General features: G+C 38.8%; 1 protein-coding gene across 6 annotated transcripts in view; it reads left to right on the forward strand.

Annotated features, from left to right (window-relative positions):
- TIAM2 (TIAM Rac1 associated GEF 2) overlaps positions 1-15,464 on the forward strand; it is a 90,783-nt gene that overhangs the window by 72,113 nt on the left and 3,206 nt on the right. For all 6 annotated transcript variants that reach the window (XM_068184654.1, XM_068184656.1, XM_068184655.1 and 3 more), the window contains 10 exons: positions 5,316-5,495; positions 6,926-6,994; positions 7,673-7,798; positions 8,973-9,081; positions 9,671-9,850; positions 11,129-11,247; positions 12,384-12,492; positions 13,500-13,558; positions 14,421-14,526; positions 15,255-15,342. In XM_068184654.1, coding sequence (XP_068040755.1) covers positions 5,316-5,495; positions 6,926-6,994; positions 7,673-7,798; positions 8,973-9,081; positions 9,671-9,850; positions 11,129-11,247; positions 12,384-12,492; positions 13,500-13,558; positions 14,421-14,526; positions 15,255-15,342 — 1,145 coding nt within the window. The remainder of the gene's footprint in view (positions 1-5,315; positions 5,496-6,925; positions 6,995-7,672; positions 7,799-8,972; positions 9,082-9,670; positions 9,851-11,128; positions 11,248-12,383; positions 12,493-13,499; positions 13,559-14,420; positions 14,527-15,254; positions 15,343-15,464) is intronic.

A 15,464-nucleotide genomic window follows, 5' to 3' on the forward strand; every position in this document is an offset into this window, starting at 1 on the left:
TTTATTGTCAGTCAGGAACAAATTCATACTGAGTGGCCTTGGAGTTGGGAAAACAAGGAGAAGGAGCAGAAGATAACTAATGACTGAGGCTACTGCTTTGGTTTAGCTTCTATTGCCAAAAGCTGAGCGGCATTTTGCCCAGACTTCTGTGGTGAAAATGCCACAAAGTATTTTTCAGTAAAGCTCTGCTTGCATTTTTCAGTTTCAATGAACAAATTAGAGGAGTGAGGTACTGTATTGGTGTCTAACATAAAGCAACTTTTTTCTGTGGTCTATAAGGAAGCTAGAGCCTTCAACTTTCTAGCCTTTTATATTGCTTGGTTACAAAGTACTTCCCAGTCTGAGGAGATGCCAGAGATGTCCATAGAGTGATGCACCTACAAAAAAAAGGTGACTGTCAGGGCTACCTTTGTTCTGGAAACACCTTCTAACACAAAGTAAATTGTATGGACATCTCCAAGAGCTTTCCTTTTTCACAGAGCAAGGGATGTAAAGGTGTCTCAGGTTAGTTGTTCATTGCTCAAAATTCCATGTAATTTTATTTGTTCTGCTGACTGGTGCATTCAGTCTTCCTGGAAATACATCCATCAGATAGAATTGACATGTTAGCTGTTCATTTTTGGAGGGCACAGGTCTAATCTAATCTAATTTCTGCAGGGTGTTTCTGAGCATGTTTCCTCTTAGGGTAGGGAGTTCAAAGGATTGGTGATCCAGCCCATAGATGTGGTCTGTGTCCTGCACAAGGATACTGAATCCTGAACGCTCTTCAAAGGACGTGCTTGGCTTTCACTTCACCAAGGAGTCTTTCTTAAGTTGTGTAGAGCTTTCCAAGTCTACTAAAATATTCCTTTCTATCACTGTTTCAAACAAACCCTGACAGACTGGCAAAATACATCATATGTATAAATGAGGGTAAACAGCAGCATGCAGAGACCCTGTAACACTAATTGACCTTGTGCAGCATTTATGCTCAATCAGTATAATTCAGTAGAAAGTCACAGGATAGCCATAAAATCACTGTGATAGTTCTTAACCATTGCTGATTAATGTCTTCTGGTCTCTCACTGATTAATTTTTATGGGGTTTTGTTACTCTGGCGGGGATAGCACAGCCTCAAATGATGATATGCTTGTCTGCAAGGAGCAAAGAAAATCTCTAAGACATCCTTTTAAGACTATCTTTTTGCTCACTTTAGGGAAATAATGGTAATATTTCTTGTCATAACTATTATTGAAAAGAGAATGTGCTGCATCTCCATCTGACAAGGTGAGCACCACTGTGGTTGCTGGCTGCTGTGGGTAAAGGTGACATCTCTGTGGGCTAGAACTTTCTGTTCAAAGGTTACTTTGAGCAGTCCACATTCACAGAGAATACTCCTTGCAGAAGGATGTGGAACCTTAAGTCTGAGTCTCAAACATGCAGGGATGAAAGAAATGTTTCTCCAGGCTACTTCTACACATCCTTTTGTTTTCCAAGAGGCCAAGAGATGTTGGTCAGGAGGTTGCTTCCCCTGACTGGTAGATCTGTAGGACAGTTTATACAGCTTTGTTGGAAAATCTTGAATATGGCCAATAAGACATAAGGTTTATTAAGCACAATGCTCCTTAGCTTCCTTCTTCCTGAAAGAAGGAAGGAACCTTAATCATTCTCCCTGAAGGAAGGAAGGAACCCTTTCCATACACTAGCCAGAACAGTGGTCAGTGGATTGTGCTCACTGTCCTGGCCACATCACAGTGCTGCTGCTGGGCAGAGTTGTGGCTGGAATCCATTTCAGACACCAGGACAAAACTGTGTTTTGTTTTTGTTTTTTATTTTTTTTTTCTTTAAGCCCTACATAAATTCCATTTTTCTTGCCCACCTCTGTTAGTCTAAATTTTTTGATATTTAGCCTTATCTGTCTGTGGTTCAGTGCCAAAGGTAAGCTGAAGCTGCTTGTAGTCCCCTGTACATGTTGCTGAAAGTGGCATACATAAGCTCAAGTAATGAATTTTGGAGGAAGTTTGCTGCTTCCATTGTAGTTTCTACTCAGCTTTTATCTGTTCCCAGCTATGTTGCAGCCTTGTCTGCAGGCAGTTATCTGGACTTCTCTTTTTTACAGATTTAAATGTTTTTATTCTGATAAGCTGCACACTATAATGGTTGGCATAAATATTTTTTTTACTGTTTACTAAGTACAAACGGTCTTGGTTCTGCACAAATAAAATCAGCTGTGTGCTCGAGGAATTTATCACTTCTATCTGAGAGTCATATCTGCCTGTATTAACCATTGCAATGTCAAGATCAGAGCAAATTCAGGGTTAATTCCCTCCTTAATTCAAGATAGCGGTGGATTTGTGTAGTATCAAGAGGGAGTTCCTTTTGAGACTTCTTGACTTAATGGCACTGGACTACCAAGTTTTGATTTGACAGCCAGAATGCCCAGATGGCTTTGAAATCCCAGCTGCAGGGCAATCCCAGATAGAGGACAGAGGCTGAGCCTCTCCTGCCCACACATGACAGATGTAAAAGCTGGTTGTCACTTGAGACTTGCTAGAAAGGATCTGTTTTAAACGGTTTAAAAGAGCAGGAAATTGTTTCATGTTAAAAGCACAAAGTAGTATCCAGAACACTAGGGAAAAAGGGTAGAGATCTCAGTCTGGGTGGTAAGAGAGTTTTGTGTAGAAACATGGAGGAAAAGTTGTTTTGTGCTTCTCTATTTATTTGTTGCTGTGTTCTCATTTATATCGGCTCCTTGTCAAGAACCAGTGGTTCCACTGGCAAAATGGGTTCCTTCATCTTCTATGGTCTATGCAATGTGTACAAGTGAATGTGAAACAATTTCATCCTGTGATCAAGTAGCATTTCATGCTTGCTTTGACCCAAGTGAAAATACCACAGTAGATACAGAGTGAGATCTGGATATTGTGTAGTCTGGAAGACTCTTCCCTCTTGTAAAGGGAAGGACACAGAGCAGCATGACTTAAGGAAAAGTCAAGATCCTGTGAGCAGGGAGGTCAAGGGCAATATTATTAATGCCAAATTTGCAAACATATCCAGGAACATATTAAAGTTTATAAAAATCAGTGCTTGTCAACAGTACCTGAGAGGTAATCCTGTGCCTTGGGCTTTGAAAAATTGCAGAACAATTTCTGACAGCAAAATTATATTGCTTAGGTGGTCAAAAAGGATTTATGTTGAGGAGTATCATCTATTTCCATATGCTTTCCCATACAGTGATTCTTGGTGACAGATGCAGCACTGACCCCAAAACTCAAGGGGATGTAGAAACAGCACATTCCCCAGTGTCTGCCTGCTCTATATGCAAAGGTGTTTGAGGAGGAATAGAGGACTTCTAACTCTTCTTTGTAAAACTGTGCCTGATGATGATGCTTGTGACTTGCTTTCAATAGGCTGACTTGCATCCTTGATCCCAGTGTCCTTGATCAGTCATCAGGCTGATGTAAATCAATCTGCCCATGTGCATCTTGAGCTGTAGAGTGTAAAATCTGAAACATTCTGATATAAATACAAACGTTTCTCACATCAGAAACAAAGAAAACAAAAGTGAAGTGCTTTGGCACTCAGTTGTTTAGAAGCTGCTTTAAAATAACCCCCCCCCCACACACAGAGTCACACACCACTTCCTAAAGGATTTGTTTGCAAGTCACTAATTAATTTCAGTGTCACAGACTGACTACAATTTTTAAATTTATTCCATCAGTGTGGAGCGGTAATTCTAACAAACATCATTCAATTCCTATTACATTTTTTGGGGTCCTAGTAAGTGTTGAAAATACTAAATATATCTAAATTTCATAGTCCTGTAAGCTGTCATTATAGTGGACTATGAAGATGGCTGCACCTATCAGTGAGGAAAGTAGCTTATTTTTTGAGTGGTGGCATTTTTCAAAACTGGGAGCTGGGAAGCTACTGAGTAATATGGACTACATGGCAAATATCTGTTATTTTAACATTTATTTTCATCATATAGGTGTTTAATCACAAGAATGGTTGAGATTAAGTATTGCTACTCCATTTAGCCTCCACTTTACTGAAAGACTTTGTATAGCTCAGTTCATTTTCAGAATAACTTTTGCATTTGTTCATTTGATGGCCTAGTATGTTGGTGAACAAAGCTACACAGGTAATCAGTAGTGAATCAGGACACCTAAAAAGGATGACTTGAAACAGCTTGTGGAATAAATAAAGTACAAATTAAGACAACTCTGAAATGCACTCATGTCCTGATATCACTATAAAAAGACTTACACATGAAGCAAGGCAAGGCTTCATGTAGTCCTCTTTGAATGCACTTGCTAAATACAAGGTGATAAATGTCACAGCTTATGCAACTGTCCAGTTTGTGCAAGTGTCTGAATGACAGAAGCACTAAAGAAGTGCAAAGATGTGGATACTGAATCCTGTTAACGTAGAATTGGGTAATGGTAGTGATGTTTTAGCTTTCAGGGAAACACTATGTGAGAAAGAAAACAGTGGAATAATTTCAAATTAAGCATTGAAGATTATGGCCTGCAAAAGTTGCTCTTGGATACTAGTTGTGGTCATCCAGGAGCAAATTGCATAACTATTTCATAGTGTCAGAAATATCTCCTTGCCTTCCATCTTTGCATTACAAGTTTAACTGTTGTTCTATCTTCATTTCTTACCTTGTTTGAAGATTTTCTGGTTTTTTTTATTCTGTGTTTAATCATTCTTCTAAAGAATATCAAATATTTACTTTTCCATTTGCCTTTTTTGAAAGCAAAAGATCCTGGTATGTAGTTGTATCCCTGGGAATAAAACATCTGACCATCTTTTGACACCCCCAGATAATGGAATCTGAGCCCTCAGCTTCATGTCTCAATGTTTAGAAAGCAACAGCAAAACACACAACATAGGTTGAAGATGAAATACAAAATAATTATTCTGGATGCTTATAAGATATTTATCTGCTAATTCTTTCAATTTTGATGCAGTGAGTGTTGCAAAATAAGAGAGGTGGAAAACAGCGTGATGCTAGTGTCATAAGAATCAAAGTATGTGATATATCCGAGTGCTCTGTCATCTTTTGCATGCTATGAGCTTGTATCTGAAGACTGAAAATAATTTGTGCTGGAAAATCACTAGCAATTTTAAATTCCTTTTACTGCTGTGATCTGGTTCTGCTAGAAGTTAAAGATGTTCAAAGTTGTCAAGATAAACATCTGACAAAAATCAATGGCATGCTCTGGCCCCTGAATTTGGAAAAGGAGCAAAATTGGAGGAATTTAGAAATAATTGTAGTACAACTGGTATTCTAAAACACTGTCACTTGTCTGTTTCTTCTCACTTAACAGAGTGCAGAACAGATCAGTGCATTGTGCCGAAACTTCCAAGAAGTCCAAGCAAGCAATATGGAAGGACAGAAGGACAACCAAGATCCACCTTCACGACCACTCGCTCGCCACCTTTCTGATGCAGATAGACTGAGGAAAGTCATCCAAGAACTTATGGACACCGAGAAGTCTTATGTCAAGGTAAAAAAAACCACCATGGCTCACTTGTTTTTGAGGCTGACTGTGACTTCTTGGAGGTGTCAGCATATATTGATCTTATCTTTATACAACCAGCCTTCCACGAGGGCCATAACATACAAAATCTCCTTATCTAATTGTTCCTGTTGTTTCTAGAAGACTTGCTGCTGTAGCTGAGGGTGCAGGATTTGATGTAGTAGCATTAGTTGTAGTCTATCTGTAGCTGTATTGGAGAGCAGTCATCTGTGGGGAGCAGATACCTGCAAACAAAAGGGGTTTTTCCAGGGGATGTCTCCCTAGTTTTCAAGATGAAGATAAATCTGGTAGAACAGAATAGTCTCCTACAAATGAGTATGTGGAAAAGAGTGTATGATTATTTTTGAACCCGGAAAGCTAAAAGGCACAACTCTAGTGGGCTGTAGCATGACATGGAAGTTATTTCTCTTCTGACTGCTAAGCCTGCAATTTGCTCGATGTATCTCTCTTATTTTTATGAACTCTAAAATCATGTGACTGGCTGCCAAAGGAAACATGAAAACATTGATTTCATTGACCTCCAGCAAGAAGGCATCATCTCCTTTTCTGGATCTCAAAACCTTTATTTACAGATGTCAGCACTTGCTGTAATAATGTTTGTGGAAGAGAAAACACTTCATCCACCAATGCACTGCTACAGCCATATGCTAGACCCTCATTTATGTCCACCTGATGTATCTTTTAGAGCAATCGCTTGAACAAAGCATGATCTTGGAGGCCACTGATATACATGAAATTTTGCATCAGGAAAAATCCTGGCAGGTTGCAATACTTGTTGCAGCATTTTCCGGGAGCTGCTCATTATTCCTTCTACATAGAATTTCTGGTGTATCTCTTCCTGGGGTTGGAGAGCCCTGTAGTGGGCCCCAGACCTGCTGTCATGCTTTTGGGTGGGATAGTAAGCCTTCAAAAATGGCACTAATTTTTTGAAGTGACTGAAAAAGCCCATGATCACACCTACCTGACAACATAACTGAACACTTTAATAACTTATAGGGTTTTAAAATGCGACATTTGCCTCTAAATATTACTACAGATTTTTGGATAAGTGGCTATTTATATAGTTTTTGTAACATAAATAATTAAATATTTGATGCAGTAAATATGGATGGACTAATTTAAAATAATCATCTGTAACAATTCTTCCTCATGCTAGGCTAAAATATAATTTTCTATAAGGTGTAAAGCCTTAAGGATGAAACAAAAACATTACACTGAAATCAGTTTGACTCTAATTTATCAGTAACTTCAGTGCTAAAAACCTGCAGGATATTTTGTTACTGAAAAAGAATTGTATCTTTAGTTCATTCCCCAAACTTACCCCTATCTCAGGGATGCCACATAAAGAACAGTTTCCAAATGATACAGGAAAAGTGAACAAATATTCCTTTTTGCAGGACTTGAGCTGCCTCTTTGAGCTATACTTGGAGCCCCTTCAAAAAGAAACCTTCCTTACTCAGGATGAGGTGAGAGAATATCTGAAAAAAGATTATTGTCATTGGGTTAAGACCTTGTCACTTGGGTTTTTCATTGCTGAGAGTGTGACAGAAAAAGCAAACAACAAAGATGTCAATAGGAATGACACCAGTCAGTGCCTTTCCCTGTGTGTGCATCACTTCCTTTTCTTAAAGAGTAATTGTTCTTCTGAATTAACTGCTGAGAAACCTTCACTTTTTGCATGGATTTTTTATAAAATCTGTTTGAAAAGTATTAACAAAGACATTACTAGCCTTTGCAATCTCTTTGCGTGTTTCATCTCCTTAGACCACAGTTTTCAAAAGACCTTTTGGGTCCATGGAGTGCTGTCGCAGAGCAGGACAGTAACAAGAATGACTCCAAGTCAAAGGCTAGAGAATGAACTCTGATTTATTTCAAATGCACCGCTCTATAAATAGAGAACATCGTGTGGACTAATTTCATTGGTCTTAGAGTAAAAACATCTCACACCATTGGTGTGCAGTGAATGACACACGGTGGCAGAACATATCTATCAACAATGTAAACAACAAGATAGAGAATTAGTTACATTCCTTTCCAACTGTCTCTCAGGCTCTCGCCTGGTTAAAAAACCTTCTCTTTTTCTCTCTGACTGAACTGAGAATATCCACAGAGTGCTGTACTTCATGGCCTGATGTTTTCCACAGATGGAGTCCTTGTTTGGCAGCCTGCCAGAAATGCTGGATTTCCAGAAGGTGTTTTTGGAGACCCTTGAAGATGGAATATCTTCTTCCTCAGATTTTAATACATTGGAAACACCATCTCAGTTCCGGGTAAAGTATTTCATACTTTGTAGTGTGCCTGCAAATATTTGTGAAAATCTGGCTTTAAGAAGGTTCTGGCTCTTAGAAGTTTCATGGGGCTGCTTTTATGTTTGAAGCTTTACTTTGGATTACAGAGTTCTATTGAGCAATGAAAGATAAGTGCTATTTTTCATGGTCTTATCTTCCTCCCCATGGCAAAAGTTGCAACATGGGAAAAGAGTAGACTTGAAGTACATGATAAACTGGCAGTGTTTGTGAGGCAGAACTCCTTTATAGAGAGTTTATTGTCGTTGTGCTGAATTCTGCCCTGCCTGTGCTTCTCTGTGCTGTGCCCAACTAACCCCCAAAAGATTGGGAGCTTTTCTTGTTAAATGCCACACAAGTTTCCCATGTTGTGAGGTCCAAGAAGCAGGCCTGTGAAGTGTAAATGGCTGCAGCACTACCCAGTACCTGCCCTGACTGGAGGAAGTCGATTCCCTGGCGATGGAGTCACTGAATGAGGACTGAGTGCAACTGATGGCACATCTCCTGAACAATTGATGCATTTTGTGGAGCAAACATTGATTAAAAGAGGGGAGAGGGCTGCTTTCTTCCTCCCTCACTACTTCTCTTGCTTATATTTGCTTTGGGGGGGCATTTTTCTAAAAACCTCTCTTGTGATTCAGTCCCTCCCACATCTTCCCAACCTCTCCTTCATCCAAAAACATCAGAGGTGTCCTGTAATTACCACCTGCCTGAAAAAAGGAAAACAGCTGGAAAGCAATCCTTTTGTTTGTTTTACTCTGTCCCTTCTGGTTTTGGCACTTTATGCCTTGCTTCCTATGGCTCACATTTTTTTCCCAGCACAACATAGTTATATGTCTGCTGATTTTTGTTCCTGTGCTGCCCGAAATATAAAGTAAAACAGAATACCTGCTCAGGAAGAAAGGAGAAAATTGCAGGCTATGCCTAAATAGGCTGACCTCTACACTCAGCAAAACACAAAAATATCATCGAGTTACTACCAGTAGTATATTCATGTTTTATATATATATATAAATATAAAATATTTTTATAAATATAAAAATATGAGATATGTATAGAAAGATGGCAGCTAATCCACCACTGAGTCTGCTTGTTGTATGCCTGAATATTTACTTAGGATTCTAGTAATGAACTAATATTTTGATTGTGTTGATTTCAGAAATTGCTGTTTTCCCTTGGAGGCTCTTTTCTGTATTATGCTGACCACTTCAAACTGTACAGTGGCTTCTGTGCAAACCACATCAAAGTTCAGAAAGTTCTTGAGAGAGGTAATTTATTGTCTTCATTACTGTAATTGACTTGCATGAATTCAAACTACAGTGAACTACTGTAAAAAACTCGCCAACTTGCAGAGAATATTGGATAAAATCAAGGAATAAATATTGTTATAAAACAAGGACTAATCAGGTATCTTTCAACAGGAATATCTAAGATCACAGGTTCTGCTGAAGTATGGTATAGACCTGAAGAATCAGACTCCTTTTGTAACCCCCAGGCAGTAGCCTGGAGAACTGCAGAAACACCTTTCACAACTTTGTGCTGTCTGCAGGCCCAGACTCCAGAAAACCAGCAACAAATGGTAGAATAAATCAGGAATCACTTCCTCTGCCATTCGCTGTAATGCAGTGGAAAAATTAGAGGAATAATCTCACCTTCATAAAATTGCTCTCTCAGCCCTTTTGAATGTTATTTGATGCAGGAAATTATTATGAAATGAATAGTACATACTACTCTGTAAATCAACCATTGAAAAGGGCAAGAGTTTTGGTGCTGGGTTCAAATTGCTGCTCCATGTTTTCAATTATAGTAGCTTCCATGAGTTTCATGTTTAACTGATTTTTTTTTTTCTTTATCTAGCCAAAACAGATAGTGCCTTTAAGACCTTTCTGGATGCTCGAAATCCCACAAAGCAACATTCTTCTACACTGGAGTCGTATCTCATAAAGCCTGTTCAGAGAGTGCTGAAATATCCTCTACTTTTAAAAGAGCTGGTGTCTCTGACAGACAATGAGAGTGAGGAGCATTATCATTTGACAGGTAACTTCTTTTCTTCTACAGGAATGAATATGAGTTAAGTTTTATTTCCTGCCCTTTCTGAAGATACAGGTAGGCATTCTGGTAGATAGCGCAGAAGTTGTCAAAACCTAGAGAGAATTCCCATGGCAAGTAGGACTAGGATCTTTATCCTCATGAATAGGAGCATGTCAGGTCACAGTGTTGCCTTTTGGTTTTTTTAACCCACTTGAGAAACACTGACCAAGGCTCCATCTTGTGGTTATTATTTAGTTCTTGAAATACATCAAAGTTTAAGAGCACCACAGAAAGAAATAATTTGTTGTTCGAGGTCCTTCTGTGACTCTTGCTTGTGTAGAAGAGATCTTTGTCAAATGTTTGCAGTCCTCCCATGTGGAGAGATTTATCTGACATGCATTGCTTTTCTAGGCTCACATGCCTGGGACTTCAACCCAGCAAATTCCAGTTCAGGTCTGTCAGCACTTGGTGAATGAAAATCAAGAGATGTATTTTATGGATTGACTGTCATTTTCACAAAATGGATGCAGACAAAATACACTGTTAGTAAAAACTCATGAGGATCTTACTGACTTCAAAAGGAGCTTCCAATATCGTTCCCTTCCCCACACAACCTGGGACTGGGGACTTATTTGCAGGTCAGGATAGATGACAAACTGCTAAAATTAAGAATTGATGAAACAACTGCGCCGTTAAAAATTAATGAAACAAAGGAACCCTGTCCAATTCCGTTCTGAATTAATACAAAAATCTAATGGAATCAAGTGACATTCTTGTTTGTAAAGCATAATTTAAACAAAACCTGGCCACCAGCATTTCATGAGTACAGCCTATGAGGAACTTGTACAGCCTAACACTGTATTTCTTTGTCCATTCTGGGATGAGACAAATGCGATTTATTTCTCTTAAAGATCGTTAGATAACTTATTCTAGGATAAGTGTAGATTACTCCAGAGGACCTAGTGGCCCTATATCTACAAGATGCAAAATTTAACCATGGTACTGTCACACTGCTAACTTTGGGCGCTTGTCCCTGGAACGCTTATTGCAGCCTTTTCAGCCACTTAAGACACCACATGAGCATTTTTCACTTACTCTGACCAGGAAATTTTTCTTCTACTGTTGCTATGAGAAAATATTGATACAGAGCTAGAATTCAGTTCACCAAACATTCAGAAGGCAACATCACTTTACATGCCTCAAGGGGAATTCAATTTAAAAATACCATATTTAGAAAATAAAAATGAATTACGTAGCTGTGTATGAAATTTTTAAACCTTACAGAAGCACTGAAGGCAATGGAAAAAGTAGCAAGTCACATAAATGAGATGCAGAAAATATATGAAGATTATGGCACTGTATTTGACCAACTGGTTGCAGAACAAAGTGGAACAGAGAAAGAGGTAAGAGAAGAAATAACATGTTACATTCAATCTTGAAGCATTATCCAGCTTGCTGTAGGGACTTCCTCTCTTCCTGAGGTAATTTGGGGAACTTACTTGTGCTGGGCTTGCTCCATTCTCCTTTAATATTCTGACTTGTGTTTTGCCTGTCAGATTTCTTTCTGTCAGCAGGTTATGATAACTTTTCAGACAGCTGCCAGAGCCATATTCTGGACTGACAGGAATTGCAAGCAGGAGTAGATATAGTTCTCAGTAGGAAAAAAATCCCTCTTGTCAAAACACTGCAGAGATTATCCATGCCCCAAGGCATTCAGATTTTATGCTATTGAGTTCTTAAGTTCTTCACATATTTTTTCACCCATATAAATGAAAATGGCAATTTGAGGGATTTCACGTTAAGGTCTGTTATTCTCATTCTCTGCACTTCCAGTGCTGAGGCATCCATGGGTATTTGTCAGAGCAAAACCCATTAGTTATACAGACTGTGTGCAGTCATCTCCCAGACTGGGGCAGCAAGGCCTCAACTTAGCCATTTACATCAAACAATTACTAAGCAGATCAAATGTGTAAAGTTGGATATCAGATATGAGAGATGTCATCTCAGTTGTTTCATTTCCTGCTAGTAAAAGTCAAATTGTCCCTGTTGACTACCTGGTTTCTCATAATTTATGGGGAAATAAAACTTGACAGCCTTTGATACTCTTCAGCATTATGCTGTATCCCACAGAAGAAAGGAGCCTCAGAGTAAAAGACCTCCATTAATTCTGCCATTGGTAGTGTCATTAATACTAATTACTCTACAGAAATTAAAGTTACTTACAGCTAATAAATCAGGTGGTTTGTAACTGGCAATATGGAAGTGTAAGACTATCAGATCAGCTTAATATACTTCTATGTTATTAACAGTAAGAACTTCTGCCCAGCTTCCATAACTTAGGGGCTATTACATTATATATTTGCAACCTGTTTTAAAAAAACGGTTTACTCACACTTTTCCTGCTGTAGTGAAGATCGCTTTCTATACATAAATACAGAAAACATAGATCCTCTAAGTTATCAATGTGTATTAAAATGCAGCACTGATGTAGATATTTATACTGCTTATTTATGTTACCTACTGTTATAATTTAATACAGGTGACAGAGCTTTCAATGGGAGAACTTCTGATGCACTCTACAGTTACCTGGCTGAATCCTTTCCCGTCGCTGGGCAAAGCAAGGAAAGACCTTGAACTTACAGTGTTTGGTAAGTGTCTTCCTTAAGGACTCTGCGCTTTCAAATCTGAAGATTGCCACATTAGATCTTCTCACAGGATAAAAGCCCCACTCCCTTCCCCATAGTCATGTGATATGTAGGGTGGACTTATACGTGAAAAAATACATAGTTATATTTTCCTAACTTTTTCTATTTGCTTGCTGGTACTGTTTGCTCTGTGAGCCACCCTTAGCTGCTGTCTTGCCTATATTTAAACTATGGAAGATTTTCAAGAGGGAATATTAGAGTCTTTAGAACAATCTGTTAAATTAGGCTTGTGGGAAAATCATGTCTTGTGAATTCAGATTAACTTCTGCTTTACAGCCACTGCACTGAAATCCCCATCCAGATTATTTTAACCTGAAACTTGATGTGGAAATGACAGCATACAAGCAAGAGTCCATTTCTTAAACAAAAAAGATTATTTTAATATTTCAGTGGATAAACACCTTCAGAAGAACTCCAGGTTGATGACAGACAGGTTTCGCTTTCTCAGGGCGCTCCTTCCATGAGAAGAATGGTTAGGGGAGGGGATGCTCCAAACAGAAGAACAAACTGTTAAACTGCAGGAAGAATAGACTGTGTCCTTCACAGCATTCTCCTGCTATAGGCCCTTTAGTCCACTTGAAAATGTCCACTGTATACAGAAAGAAATTTTTTACATCTAACCTACATCTTTTGTATTTGTTTATGTGAAGACTTATGGGAGATGGATAGGTGGTTACTGGTAGTTTCAGAATAAATGTACAGAATGGCTTAATCCTAAACGTTCAGAACAAAATCTGAGGGAAAAATACTGCCATTGCATGAAAGTGCAGGATGAAAAACCCAGTTGTCATCTCAACACAGGGCAAATGCTTTTCAATGTTTGCTTATCTCATCCTTCACATTCCCATGAATATAATAATCAGCTTCTCCAAGACAGTATTTCCACTGAATATTGTAACATTATGCCTATAATTAACAGTTTTCCTTTTTTTTTTCCTTTCTCTTTTCAGTTTTTAAGAGGGCTGTAATACTGGTGTATAAGGAGAACTACAAACTGAAAAAGAAAATGGTAAGTCTGGTATCAATGGAGATGGTGGCTGTTCAGGATATTACTGCAAAGTGAGATGGACCATAACAATGTTAGAGGGGGAGTAACTGAGGTGAAACACCACTTTCCTTTTCTAGGCTGGAGTTCTGGCTATCCTGCTGAAACAAATGCTCAGTATCTGTGTAGCAATAAATATTTTTTGTTATTTAGTAAGCAGCATCATCTTCTGTGTGAGCCCCAAGTTGATTTAATCAAGTGGAAGATGAAACATTGCTATGCAGAAATAACTAATTCTTCCAGGTAGCATTTCTGATGGCCTACCTTACCACAGGGTGCAGGTGAAAGATCTTTGTTTTATGGGCCCTTGATTACCCTGGAAGGAAAAGAAATGGGGCATAACAGACATAACCTTCTCTGCACCCACTTACAGACCTGAAATGTGGAAGTCAGGTAGCAAATTGTATGTTCCAAGTACCAGTGGTGATATACTGCACCATGCTCATTGTAACAGATGGAGGAGCTCTAAAAGTAACAGCAGCAGCTACATAATTAATGTATTCTGCTAATCAACAGTCTGTACTTTCTTTCACAGGAAACTTCTTCCCTGGTAGTACTTATAGGCAAAGTATTATTTTTATCAGTTAAAATCAAATGGCTTTTAAAAGTTGAAGCAATTATGAATTCCAAGGTTATGTCTATCACCATTTCAACTACATTTACAAGTTCATTTTTAAGTAGTGAAGGAGAGTTTAATCAATTTAGTTTTTCTTCAAAGGAGATATTTTCAATGTAGTTTTTTTTCAAAGGCAGATCTTTTAAGAGTAGCATGAAACACCACCATTACTTCTACTTCTTAGAAATATCCTTTGTTTTCTTTTTACAGCCTACTAATGTTCGTGCTGCACATAATTATGGTGACTTGGATCCATTTAAATTTCGTTGGCTGATTCCTTTATCTGCTCTTCAAGTTCGACTGGGGAACACAGCAGGTAACTCTCTTGCAGTAAATACTTCAGAACTGAATGCTTTTCTGGAATTCTGTAATACTGCTTCTTCCAGATGTCTTTCTGAGCCTCTGGAAAAAAGCAGATGTAGAGAAAATACCATCTACCCAGTGTTGTCTCTGCACTCAGGGGGTACAGGCTTGATACATTTACAGACTTTCTTCATTTGGTATGTTGACTTCTTCTGTGCATTAAGGGAGATGTAACATGATGTGTAGGAATGACAGAATGGAAATCCCCAATAAAAGGCAGGTGGTTTACTGTAGTTGACATTCTGATGACACACTGGTGCTGTGTGTGTGCTGATCCTTGTGTTTTTTCAAACAGCGGAAAGGTGACTAATTTGTGATAGTAAAGGGCTGTGGGTTTATTTTCAAGCTGATCTTTATAGTCCTATCCACTTCTGTATGTTCTGTAAAGTGTCACAAGGTCTTTAGAGCACACCTACATGAAGGCCTGTTAAGGCTGGAAGATACAGAGAAGCAGAAAGAATGGGGGAAAGCAACTCTCCAAGAGAGAAGTTATCAAAGACAGTGCTAGGCTGCTGCAACAAGAGAGCTCAGGGGACTTTCTCTTGGGTGAGATCTTCTGTAGCTCCAAATGTGGCTGAGTTAACACTGCCTTCTGGAGAGTGGGGGAGCTCTACCCTGGTCTTTCTAATGCCAAAGGTTGTGTGGAGTGTATGCAAAAGTAACATTTCCTTCCATGCACAGGAACAGAGAACAGCTGTATCTGGGAACTGATTCACACCAAGTCAGAACTAGAAGGCAGGCCAGAAACAATTTTTCAGTTGTGCAGCAGGTAAGCTTTACATGGAGGTTGTATTTCTCAAATCACATTAATGGAATTTAAAAAAAGAGAGAAAATATTTTCCTCCATGTGACCTTCACATCAGCAGTTGCAAAGCAGCACTCTTTATGTGA

Source organism: Anomalospiza imberbis, chromosome 3 (genome assembly GCF_031753505.1).
Source record: "Anomalospiza imberbis isolate Cuckoo-Finch-1a 21T00152 chromosome 3, ASM3175350v1, whole genome shotgun sequence".
In the NCBI taxonomy this organism is placed as follows: Eukaryota; Metazoa; Chordata; class Aves; order Passeriformes; family Viduidae; genus Anomalospiza; species Anomalospiza imberbis.